The sequence below is a fragment of the Haemaphysalis longicornis genome, unplaced genomic scaffold, assembly GCF_048455015.1.
Source record: "Haemaphysalis longicornis isolate Haplotype H1 unplaced genomic scaffold, Haemaphysalis longicornis Haplotype H1 scaffold_4, whole genome shotgun sequence".
Taxonomy (NCBI): Eukaryota; Metazoa; Arthropoda; class Arachnida; order Ixodida; family Ixodidae; genus Haemaphysalis; species Haemaphysalis longicornis.
This window is the reverse complement of record NW_027526361.1, coordinates 115073436-115085484: the sequence shown is the minus strand read 5'-3', so window position 1 is coordinate 115085484 and position 12049 is coordinate 115073436. Positions and strand designations below refer to the sequence as shown.

The following is a 12049-nucleotide window of genomic DNA, read 5'->3' as shown; positions in this document are numbered from 1 at the left end:
CACGTTTTCTGAGAAGCGTCATTCAGAGCATGCCTAATAACAGCGATGGGATCTGGGCTGAGCGCCATGAGGTTTGTGTTGGTTTTACCCCGAAAGTCGTCCCAGTTGACCACCGTGCAGCTACGCCGAAGGCGACGCGTCGAGCTTGGGGTAATGCCAATTAGAATGGGGTGATGGTCACTGCCCCAGCATTCTGCTTCTCGCTGCCATGATACCGTATCACCCCCAAGCCACCATGTTAAGTCCGGCGAGTACGGTGGCATCCTAGATGAATACATCGGCGCGTAGGGCACGATCGAGATATCATTAAGTAGCGTAAAGTTAGCATCACTAAAGTGGTCCAGTAACACACGCCTGCGTTCACTTGAGGTGGGGTATTGAAGATCCCGATGGATAAGGGTTATCAGCCATTGCCCGGAGGGATGCGCTTGAAGAGAGGCGCTCGGCGGACGCTCGACTCCAGGCCTGGGCCGAACGACCTTCTGCCAGTCTCACGTGGTTCTGCCGAAGACACCATGCTTCACCGGGTCGGTCACTGGACGAAGAACGTCTCCGGCTTAGTCAGGCAAGCGACCGTCAGAACAACACTGAAAACATCGCCGGCAAGTGTGAAATCCGCACTGAAGCTCTACCGGGCTTCTAGATTCTAGTTGCGACAAAAATACACAATTGTGTATTTTTGTGTAACTGTCTTTAGCTCTTCATATCGACATTTCTCCTTATTGTGACTGGGCCCACGCGGAAACTGTTTCTGCGTGCCTCAACTGGAAGTACTACATTAACTTTCACGAGCTGGAACGCCGCGCGGGAACAAGCCGGACACCATGACGTCTCCAGCGAATAGCGTGGCCGATGCTTGCGCTGATTTTTTTTTTTTCCTAATAGGCATACAAGTACAAACCCAAATAGTTGCTAAGAGGAAACAAATGTCCCCTTCCTTCACGAAAACGTAAGCATCGCTACAAAATTCAGCCCGAATCAATTGGGCAATATATTCAGCTGATTTCATACTGCTGACTGCATTGGTGTATCATTGCACTCTCAATAAACCTCAATCGGCTCGTGAAAGCAAATTTATTATTCTTCTGGATAAAAAAAATTTCGAATCGCATTGACATGAAAAGGTTCAAAAATTAGCTCGTTATATTCCTTAGGACTAAACACAAGTGGGCAAACATATCTTCAACCTGTTTAATTTAAGAAGCAGAACGCGAGAAGTTAAATGGAAAGTCAATCCTTAGCTTGATTCCCTGCCGTCGCGAATCTTGGTTCATTGACAACACATTCGTACAGCAAGAATTGCAGGGGTATCTTGTGAAAAACGGTACGTCACTGTGGCGCAGCACAACCTCGAAGAGCACACATGATCCAGTGCGCTAAGGATGCTCTGGAGTTGCGCTTCAAGGGTGAGGGAGCCGCCCAGGTCCAATCGAGCTGGGCAGTGCCTGGCCAGGCGCATATGGGAAGGGGAGATGCTAGCATCCGCAAAAATACCCACCTGTCTGGCAATTTCGCTGCGAGAACGCGCTGAAGGGCCTTTTCAGGAGCTGTAGAACGGGAACGTGGAATTCCGGTTCGTTGTGAGCAGCTGTAACAGGCGGGCTTAACCAATTGCAAGGGGGCGGATAACAGGCTGAAATCGAACTGATCCATGCTCTATTTCGGCATGTACCGTGCATGTGACAACGGGAACGTGGAATTCCGGTTCGTTGTGAGCAGCTGTAACAGGCGGGCTTAACCAATTGCAAGGGGGCGGATAACAGGCTGAAATCGAACTGATCCATGCTCTATTTCGGCATGTACCGTGCATGTGGTTAAGCCCGCCTGTTACAGCTGCTCACAACGAACCGGAATTCCACGTTCCCGTTCTACTGCTCCTGAAAAGGCCCTTCAGCGCGTTCTCGCAGCGAAATTGCCAGACAGGTGGGTATTTTTGCGGATGCTAGCCTCTCCCCTTCCCATATGCGCCTGGCCAGGCACTGCCCAGCTCGACCGGACCTGGGCGGCTCCCTCACCCTTGAAGCGCAACTCCAGAGCATCCTCAGCGCACTGGATCATTAGGCCTACACTATTGAAAACCCGCCACCTCCACGCATCCGCATTCTCACACTCTCACCAAGCCCTTCACCGATCATCCAACAGTGCACCGAATCCAACATATGACCACCATTCTGGCCCGTTATGGGATCCCTACCCATTTAGTATGAATGCCTGGTCACACGGATCCAGATGGGGGGCATCCAGGCTGCACATGATGCAGCACGGGAGCATCTTGAAGTACCCCTCCCCTGGTTCACAGTGCGTCGCCCCCACCCCCTGCCCTCGCTTTCAACTTGATCATGCACGCCAGGCACGGAAGTGCCATCCTTCTTCCGTTATCCGCCCTGGCTCTGGCTCGCCCGATCGGCAGAAGTATTAGTCAACAAGGCTGGGGCCAACGCAGCTCTCACACCCCACATCACTAGAAAAAGGATTCACCCAACGGGATCTCCACCTCCATACTGTCCCCACGCCGGATGACCATATTCGCCACCCTTGACCACCTAATTCTGGCGATGCTCCGCGTTTTCACTGTACCGGCATATCCTCACCAATGCTATGCTTCCCGGTGCCTCACAAGACGACCCTCCCTGTGAGGATTCTAATTTTCTCAAAGCCCTTGGGCAGTTCGGCGTAGAGTGTGGTCTGTCAAGATTAGTGTAGACGGGGGGCCTATTCCGTTCGTGAAAATTCCCTAGTGGTAGATCTTCACCTCAGCCAGGCCTTCGCGGTCTGAAGGGAACTCCTGTGCGGTCTTCATGGACGCACCATCCCTTTAACTGGGCCTCCTTCGATTAATAAAGGACTACAACAACAACTCGGGGGAGCTGCAGGCCATTTCTGGGTCAGATAAGAACCAAATTAAAGAATAGGTGAACATAGTACATTTTTGATGCCTTTTTAGGTAAAAATAAAGTGCTTCTGCATTGACATTAGAAGCTGAACTAAGTCCCCTGTTACCCCCAGTCCACGAGGAAAGGTTAGGGTACAGCAAATAGTTTGCATGCTTTTTTATCCCCCCCCTTTCCCACACTAACATAGGGGGCTTCATTGGCCAACCCCTTGTTGAACGTGGCAATGCTTCGCCAAGTCCTCTGCCAGAATCGCAGACTTGAAACAAGACAACGAAAGAAAGACACTTCAAACACGTTATTTCCGTCATTTCGCTTTTTTTTTTAATTATATCATCATGTCTCACAATCAAAGTGGCGATAAATAACCTCTCTCACTCGTCTCGCAGCACCGAAACAATGACAAGCAAACCTACACACATACCAAAAAGGTTGAGAGAGAGAGAAAGAGAGAGAGAGAACAAAATAAGATGGTGTACACTTCCGCCAGAACAGTGTCACCGCCACATGCGCTGTACAAGCGTCTTCACTTTCGCCTTTTTTTTTCTTTTTCAGCTCGACCTTTTTCTCTACACCACACAAACAGCAGTACCACTGTTTGGCCTCGCTATCACATTCGAAACCTTTGCAGCACCCCAGAAGCCCTGCAATGGGTCGAGCTGCGTACGCTCACAGGGACCCCAGCCACTTATTCACGCCAGACTATACAAATCTGACACATTGCCTTTTTTCTTTTTCCATCCCATGGTTTTCTCAAGGTGTTAAATCCGTGCACTGACCGGACTGCCTAACGTGCTTTCCCGTTGGAAGATGTGACCAGCCGAACTGAAAGACAACTTGTGGAAGGCTGGGGAACGTTCAACCGCGACCCATTCCCCTTGTCTTAGGCCCAACTGTCTCCAACCTCACGATCACCAACCCCTCTCACACCCGAAGACAACCGCGCAAATGGCTGAAGTGAGGCAGTCTCGGGACGAACGCAGACTGGCGTCTTCCAAAGTAGGCGTCGACAAGTGGCTGAGCCCATACGAGCCCGACCCAAAGCGGCTCACGCACACGTATACAAACACACCGGAAGGCATTTCTCAAACCCTGGTCCCTGCACATGTGAAACATGCAAGGCCCCCTTTGTCACATTCAGGTCACACCCGGTACAAAAATCGATACTCTGTGCCTCTATCCCATTTGTCACTCTGTTCTGCCTGAACACGTCAGGCACCCGCGTCTTTGATCCTGGTGAAGAGAAACCTGGCGCAACGGCAGAGGCGGGGAAATGTTCAAGCAGACACGGCCTGCACTGCAAAGCACAATTTGAGAAACACAAGCGTTGGTGTAGGCGCTGCGTGTGACACCAACAGAGGGCCCTATTGACAAGTTTGTTCTGGAATCAAAAGTTCTTCCAGAGCGAGAAAGTTGTATTTCAGAAAAATTTTTCTGCACAAACATTTCTGCCTGCCCACAAAGACTACGAGGATGAAACTTACTCGACAGCTTCCTCGACTGTATACATCGAGAGTTCATTCTATTAGCTGTGCAGACGTCTGGGCCGTCTTCAGGAGCGGACACAATTTCCCACCTCTGCCTACGCAAAATGCAACGCTGCTTTCTGCCTTGGTAGCGTATGGTACACAATTTGTTTTTACAGGGCCCTCGCCATTTTTTTTTAGCCGCGCATTCACTGCAAGAGCCACTGTATGTATTTCTTTACTTCTACTGTACAGCTAAAATATGTGCATAACTTTGAGGGTGCATGTATGCAGTGAAACTATGTGTGCGTGCACGCCCACAGAACCTGTGAAGGCTAGACGGCTCCCACCCTGCCCTTCTCGCCACCCCCCTTCGGCCATTACACAGGCCTACCAGAAAGGCCATATTCATCTCGCCCCTACAGAAAATTAGCAAAGGGTGACAAGTTTGTTAACGCTTGACTCAAGGTTAAAGAAAGACAGCACAGCTCCGAAAGTTTGTGACAGACGTTGCATGCACCATGTAGAACTCAACCCACCTTCTCTCTTTTTCCCTTTTTTAACGTCGCGAGAATTTTGGCCAAACTCTGAGAAACGGGACTTTCGCCAAGTCGAGACTGAGAAACGAGATCAGACAGTGGCATCGCAGCTGGTATTGATATCGAAGTGTACGCCACACTAGCAATTTGCTATTCCATGTTTTCTGAGATTTGAATGACAAATTTGAAGCAACGCATTTATCGCCCTCCGTATGGTCGGTCCTTCCACGGGTGTAAAAAAAGATAAAAGGAAGAAGGGGAGCGGGGGGACACAGAAGAGAAGAAGTGCGGCCTGCGCACAAAAGAATCTTATAAACAGAGAAGTACTTTCAAGCACTGTGCTCAGCTCCTCTGCTTGGGAGCCAATCAAAAACCACTGGAGAAAGAAAAAAAAAAAATCTGCAGTGAAATTTTTTAGAACAGAGGGGTCACAGTCCGATAAGTTTTTCATCTGGCATTTCTCATCTCCAATAGTGTTCACAATCGTTTCTGTACAGTGCACCGAAGCACTATCAGATTTTTAGTGAACCTGATACAAATTTATAAAACACACCCCAATTTTTCTAGTACCAGATAAGCAATGACAAAAACTTCAGCCCACTAATATTTCTTTTTTTTTTTTTTCTAGGAGCACTACAAGGTCTGCCCCCATTTGCACTTTGAAAACATGATCTCAGTCACTTACAAAACAGTCGCAATTCGCGAGACCAGGAGTGAACAACCAATCTTTTATGGGCAACTCTGATTGCAGTTTTGTGGCAGCAGGCCTACTGAAAGTAGAAGGATGGTAAATTCAAAGCAGCGGGGAGGGTAGAACGCGGCTTTGAGTGCTGGCTCAGTGTCACCCTGGTGTGACTTTAGCTCTAAGAAAGTGACATGAATGTTTAGCCAGTCAATAGCTTCATTTTGTTCAGCAGTGCGAGATGTAGAGCAGTTCATGTCTCTATGGCTGCCGGGACAAAACAGAAAGCTGTTTCTGCAGTGTCATCAGCACCACAGGTCCGAGATGGCGCTTTAAGTCATGCTGGGCCATCATAACAACAGATGAGGCAAGAAACAAAAATCTTTTTTGCTGGTGATTTTGGGCTGCGTGTCTTGATCTTGCCAGAACCAGCTACTCAAGCCAACATTTGGCACCCAAGCCAACATTGGGCATTCTGTCGCAGGGGTAGGGGTATAGAACAGTGGGCACCACCCAGATAGATCTGTAATTTATCACAGATTCGCACCCCACTCCAGATAGCGCCGCAACCTGGCAAGAGCCCCACACACACGCATGATGCACACGTCGTTCTTTCACTGCTCTGGCTGCGGTTCACACATCACAATCCCGCAAAATTGCACTCAACACAAGAGACGGGCAGTAATAAAAGCAAGACACCTTGGGAGAACAATGTGAAAATTAGATTCAATAATGCGCGCTAGGGCTGCTGCTACTCTCACATTTATCTATACAACTCAACGATTCTATAAAATATACACATGGCCCTACTTCCCAAACACTTCTTTGCTGTTGGCATGATTAAAACTAAAACGGTGCAACTTGTTCGGAAGAACGGCATCCAGCTGTTGACAAAACTGGAGCAAAAATGCCAATGTTCTGTTTGTTGTTGTTCATCATTACAGGGGAGCGGCATCAAGACAGTCTCCTGCAGCCGCACCTAGAAACTGCGGTGGTCGTAATGGGGAACAAGGGAGGAGGGGAAGAGAATAAAGAGAGAAAAAGATTGCGAACAATGGTGAAAATGTGTTCCAGCAATTTACACATTTTGGGGGGCCTTCACCAAACTGCATAGTCAAGAGTAGAGAAAGAACTATGTCCAAGTGGCAGAGAACATGCAGTCCGTCGCTCAAAGAAGGCATCCCAGCCCTGGTGTCGGTGAACCAGAGCACTTGTTCGATAAATTTTTGCCGTACCAATGTGATAAGAAAACGGCCGGGACCAATTTGGGCAACCTTTTCACTCCCACTGCATTTTGTTGCCTGTGCTCAAGAGAACCTTCGGGGGTAAGAATTAAACACGGCCTTATAAGCCCCAAAGATGAGGGACTTATAAGGCAGTATCTTAAGTAGATACAAGCCCTGCAACTGTAAACTCAAGTTTTGTACTCTAAATAAAAAAAATCACATAGTTTGTGTAACAAAAATGTGGACAAGCAACAACCTGATTAGCCTATACAAACATATCTTGCATCATTACCCCAAAACTAAAAAACGAGGAATTTCTCGTCTAGGTCTCGAGACCTGGGCCCGCTTGCTGGAAGCCCAATAAGACAGTCTTATTCGCAGCCTAATCTTATTGGCAGTCTTATGCGGGGTCTTATGTTCCCTAGGCTACAAGACACTTTCCGGAAACTTATAAAACAGCGAATAAGACTCTAAATAAGAACCTATAAGACTGTGAATAAGCCTGCTCCTGATTTTGTAGGAGCATGCATTTTGGTATGCTAAACATAGAATGTTAGGCCGTTCGGTACGTGTTTTTGTTTTTTCTCGACTGCCAAGTTCTGCCACAGTGGTTTGCTGCCACCAAATAACCTCACAACAACACTTTGATCTTAATAAGGACAAGCACAGTGCCTGAAAAATTTTTACGGCAATGGATTCCCCAGCTTCATTTGCAACAAGCCTTCCAACAAGCGATTTCCATGAAGCTTTTAAGAGGGTGACGCAAAAGATCCCACCAGCCTACAAGCTGGTTTCTCTTTTGAGCACGAGCTTCATAGCAACCACCACCGTGAGAAATCGAGCACAGAGTCTGTGGAAAGTCGAAATCAGCAGTTGAAAGAGCCTCAGTATCACTGCAAATGACCAAATAGGTGTTACGGCAGCTTTAGCCAAATGTTGGCTGGCTACAAGCTTGTTCAGGGCGTCAATTGGATAGACAGGCTGGCAGAGCACACAACCCATCGAAATGCATAGCACAATCAGGTGGAAGCCACAGTAGCCATGAGCAGAGAACACATTCAGAAGGGGATCAAATTGGATACGCCCGAATCAAGTAGTGAATCCGTGAACCAATGAACCAATCAAAATAGTGCCTGGCAAGCATTCCGTTTGCTTCGCGTACGACACGCCGGCTTTGAGCACTACAACAATGGTAAATCACCAAGGCGCCTACCGTGGAACAACTCATAGGATGCTTACTGCGAGAAGACAAGTGTGCATAGCTTTTCTTTCCCTGAGTCTTGAAGTGGATACCTAAATAGCCAGCTGCATTGAATTCCACAACCAAGTGGGTCCAGCCTCCCTGCACGCTTCAAAATACCCCCCAATGTTGCATTATAACCTAAAGTGCTTGCAGAACTGAATTCCACATTTGCCTGATGTGATAGTACGGCTTTTAGTTTATAAAGCAGTAGTGTGGCACCAATTCAATTAGGGTGTGAGAAGCTTTACGACAGCCACAGATTGGAAATGCTTCCAAAATATAACAAAACAAAGTGGGCCCGGTTGATAGTTATCGTTCGATATAATTTTGATACAACCTCACAGCACAAAGCTTCACTACTTTGTTCTGTTCTGCACTGCTTTTATCTAAAGAGGAAGAACGTACAATTTAAAATGCTTACAGCACTCTTACAAGACTGGACACTGTAACGAAAGCTCGTAAAGACTGGACATTGTGTAAAGAAAATTTTTTGTTCGGAAGACCTGTACACAAAGACGAAAAGCTTCAGAAACTCTGCCCCAGAATACCGGTTCAATCTTCAAATACTTAAATAAACAATACAGTGCTTCAACTTTAGAGTTCAAGCCTTTGTCGATGCCAAGGGCTCTGAGCCACCTTCAGATCACAACAAACAAAGCAGCAGAGTCAAATATTCGAAGAGAAACTAGACGGCATGAAAGAGCTTCACCAAAAGTGTTTCACCACTCAGGGCTTAATCTTAATGAAAAATGGAAAGTGAAACTGGCGAAACTAATCCTTAGGACACCAGAGTGGCAAGCAGTGCTAAAAAAAGCCCACTGCAAATTCTCCCCCTAGAGCAAAGGACGATCAGGTGGGACAATAAACACCATAGGGTGGAGAAATCTAAAAGACACTTGCCAATCGTTGGCTTAGCTGGTACCTGCCACAGCACCACTGCCTCAATCCCCACCATGCCTCAGAGTGCAAACATACAGGGTGCTTATTCTGCTTTTGACGAACAGAGCTTTGTTGGCTGCATTGACATTTTTTTAAGAGTGATCAAGGATGCTTGGCAGCCAGGCAGACAGAGGGACTGCTTTGTTCTCAGAAAAATTTATAAACTTTGCTTATCGTCAAAATGGCCTCGACCACTTCCACTGAAAACAGAAGCCAGCGTGTAGCCAGTGACTTCCGCCAACATACTTCCACAGGCCAATTTAGTGCGGATTAGAAGACCCTTCTTTGTAGACACACAGAGATCGCGGAATGCACTCGACGATGGTTCGTTATCTTTTTGCTTAAGAGGCGGAGCTAGATCGAAGAATAACACCCCTATACTTCCACCATTAGCCACCTCACACGATCTGGAGGGCAAAACGGAGCGATGACGAGCCGAGTCCGCACGGCGGAACGGGATGCCCGGGAAGTGGGACAATGATGGAGTAAAAAATCCGACCTAATGTGTTCTAACCGTGCCCTATATGTACACAAGGTGCTGCAAGCCAGCGTCTGACTGCAAGAAAGGCCGCAGCGCTGAAGTCGGCGCTACGCAGGGTTCTCTGCTTCCGAAAACTCGCAGGTCTTCGCCACAGGCCATTTTAAAACTCTCCGTCATTTAGGTTGCGGCTTGGCATTAGCTTCGCGTATGTACAATTGGTGTGTGCATATTGTCCTGTTTCTCCCGAAGTACCAGTTTCCCCTGGCCGAGCTTTTTTTTTCTCCTTCTTAACCTCCCCATCGAGAGAAAACGCACGTTTTGGATGCTCGAAGTGAAAATGACGCGACGGAAATGAAAGGAATAAGAGTTCAGCAAAGGGGAGAGTGTTACATTTACGGCCCTCCATTTCTCATAACTGTTAAAATGTTCGCTTCACTTTTTTTTTTTTTTTTTTCCGACTTCTATTTACAACAGAGATGGACCCGAGGAGCCGCTACATGGTTGGTTCTACACTGGCAAGCCGGCGCTCGCATTTTAGCCTAGAAGGCCCCTAGATGACGCGCTAAAGATCCTATAAGCTTTGTTCTTCCGACAGCACTCGCTGAAGCAAAAGCTTTCCCTAGTGGTAGCTGGAAAGCGGAAAATATTAGAAAAAAAAAAAACTAAGAAAGCGGGGTGGGAGGAGAGAAAAAAAGAAAAAAAGAAGGAAGGCAGAGAAGACCACCTCTGTCGCCGAGATAATGCACTGCCCTGGCATCGCATTCCCCCACATCCCAGTCATTAGAGACGACAATCGCTGCATTAAAATTACAGAAGGAGAAAAACAAACAAACAAACAAAAGGAAAACATTATCAACACAAATCACAGAAGGGTGACGCAGTCCCGTTTTTTGTTTCTTTAAGACACCGATGGCCGTCGCGCGGGAGGCAGGTAGGGGGGCAGCACAAGTTCCCGCCAGGGCTCACCAAAAGACGACACCTGTGTGTTTGTGAATTGCGTTGCTGGCAGTGTCCGCGCAACAACAACAACAACGACAACAAAACCAGAGGAGACACGCCGCGCGGGGAAGGAGGGGACGTCCGCGAGGCCGGGGCCTCCGTTACGCAGCCGACCGGGCAGTCCAAACCTGCAGAGAAGATGCCGTCCCACAACGCCAGTTGCTGTCGGATCGGGCGCAGGCTGTCTCTCCGGTGTGGCACACGGAAGCCCCATCGCCCCACGTCAAGTTCTCCCCACTTCTTTCTCTCTTTGCTTTCTCCAGTCAAACTCCATGACTTCACGCACGCACATTACACACTCACGCACATGTGATGACGAGGGTAAAAAAAAAGAAAAACTGTCGCAACGCCAGCGAGGGGGCGGGGGAGGAGGGGATGGCAACGGCGCCACCTGCACAGTACTCGAGCGCCCCCTCGCACACACTCCCTGGGGAGGACGGGGCTCAGTCAGTCACCACCGTCCCGAGAGGAGGAGGGGAAGGGAGGGGGGGTTGAGGGGCTTATTGCTTGGCCGTCGTCCGGCGCACTCTCCTCCCGCGCTTCTTCGTCTTCTTCGGGGGGTAAGCGCTGGCCCTGTGTCAGTCCTGCATCTTCTCCTTTTGACTCAGCGCAATGTCGGCCAGGGTTGCCAAGCTGCTGGGGAAGTCCTCCTCCATGAGGCCTCCGCCTGCAAGGAAAGCCGCACTCGCTGTCACCGGCCACTGCCACTCAAGATCCACTCGTTAACCACCAGCAAGTGGCCACTCATTAAAGGGACAGACAACCGATTTTTGTCGAGTATATATTCTCTATTCCAAATGAAAGGGCATCACTTAAAGCACCTTGACAAGAAACGGTTTTGCTGATAACGACCTAGAACTTTTTAAATCGAAATTTTTAGATCTACGAGCCGTATGTGTCCCTCCCAAAAATAATGCTGGCAACCATGACACAGAGTAGCATGGCAACATACTTTTTTTCTGTATGCGAAAGGAAAAACTATATTTAAAAACTTGTCCCCAGCTAAAAAAGTTTGAATCACAGGCTTTCCTGATCTTTTATCTGTTTTTTTTTAATGCAACGGTCTTTTTTGCACGAATGCGCCATCTGTTGCGATAGACGATAGGTAGAATATGGCATCACGTTGTGGAGGTGGGAAGTTCGATTCTCCCCGGACGCGCAATGTTTTTTTTTTTTTTTAAGCGGCCGTTGGCGTATTTGGAAACTGAAATCAAATATTTTGGCAGAACAAACGCCCCTGACTCAGGCAGAATCGTCAAAGGTCCTTCACTGGGTCTGTTTACTGAACGCTGCCGTTGATTCTGGGCATGGAGGCTCGGTTAGCCACACTGAGAGCAATCCAGCGACGGCGGGCGGCGTGTCTTTAAAATTTTCAAAACAATGTTTAGAAATACATATACAATTTAACCTTGTACAAATACTTGTGTTAAAAGGTTTTGACTACGTAAATAAACGTTTCAGCAGTTACAGTAGCTGCTAGGTTTGCAGGTCACGTGACAGGGACACATATTGTAGTGTCAAGTTTCGACACTACGAACCGCCACCCTTCCGATTTCAGGAAGTTTGCTGCCAAATTAAAATTA

The 12049-nt window shown here is 48.0% G+C and overlaps 1 protein-coding gene across 7 annotated transcripts in view; it reads right to left on the bottom strand.

The window, feature by feature from the left end:
- Nucleotides 1-3189: 3189 nt before the first annotated feature.
- LOC144179285 (uncharacterized) overlaps nt 3190-12049 on the bottom strand; it is a 237133-nt gene continuing 228273 nt past the window's right edge. For all 7 annotated transcript variants that reach the window (XM_077707578.1, XM_077707579.1, XM_077707583.1 and 4 more), the window contains one exon: nt 3190-11133. In XM_077707578.1, coding sequence (XP_077563704.1) covers nt 11045-11133 — 89 coding nt within the window. In that variant the 3' untranslated portion in view covers nt 3190-11044. The remainder of the gene's footprint in view (nt 11134-12049) is intronic.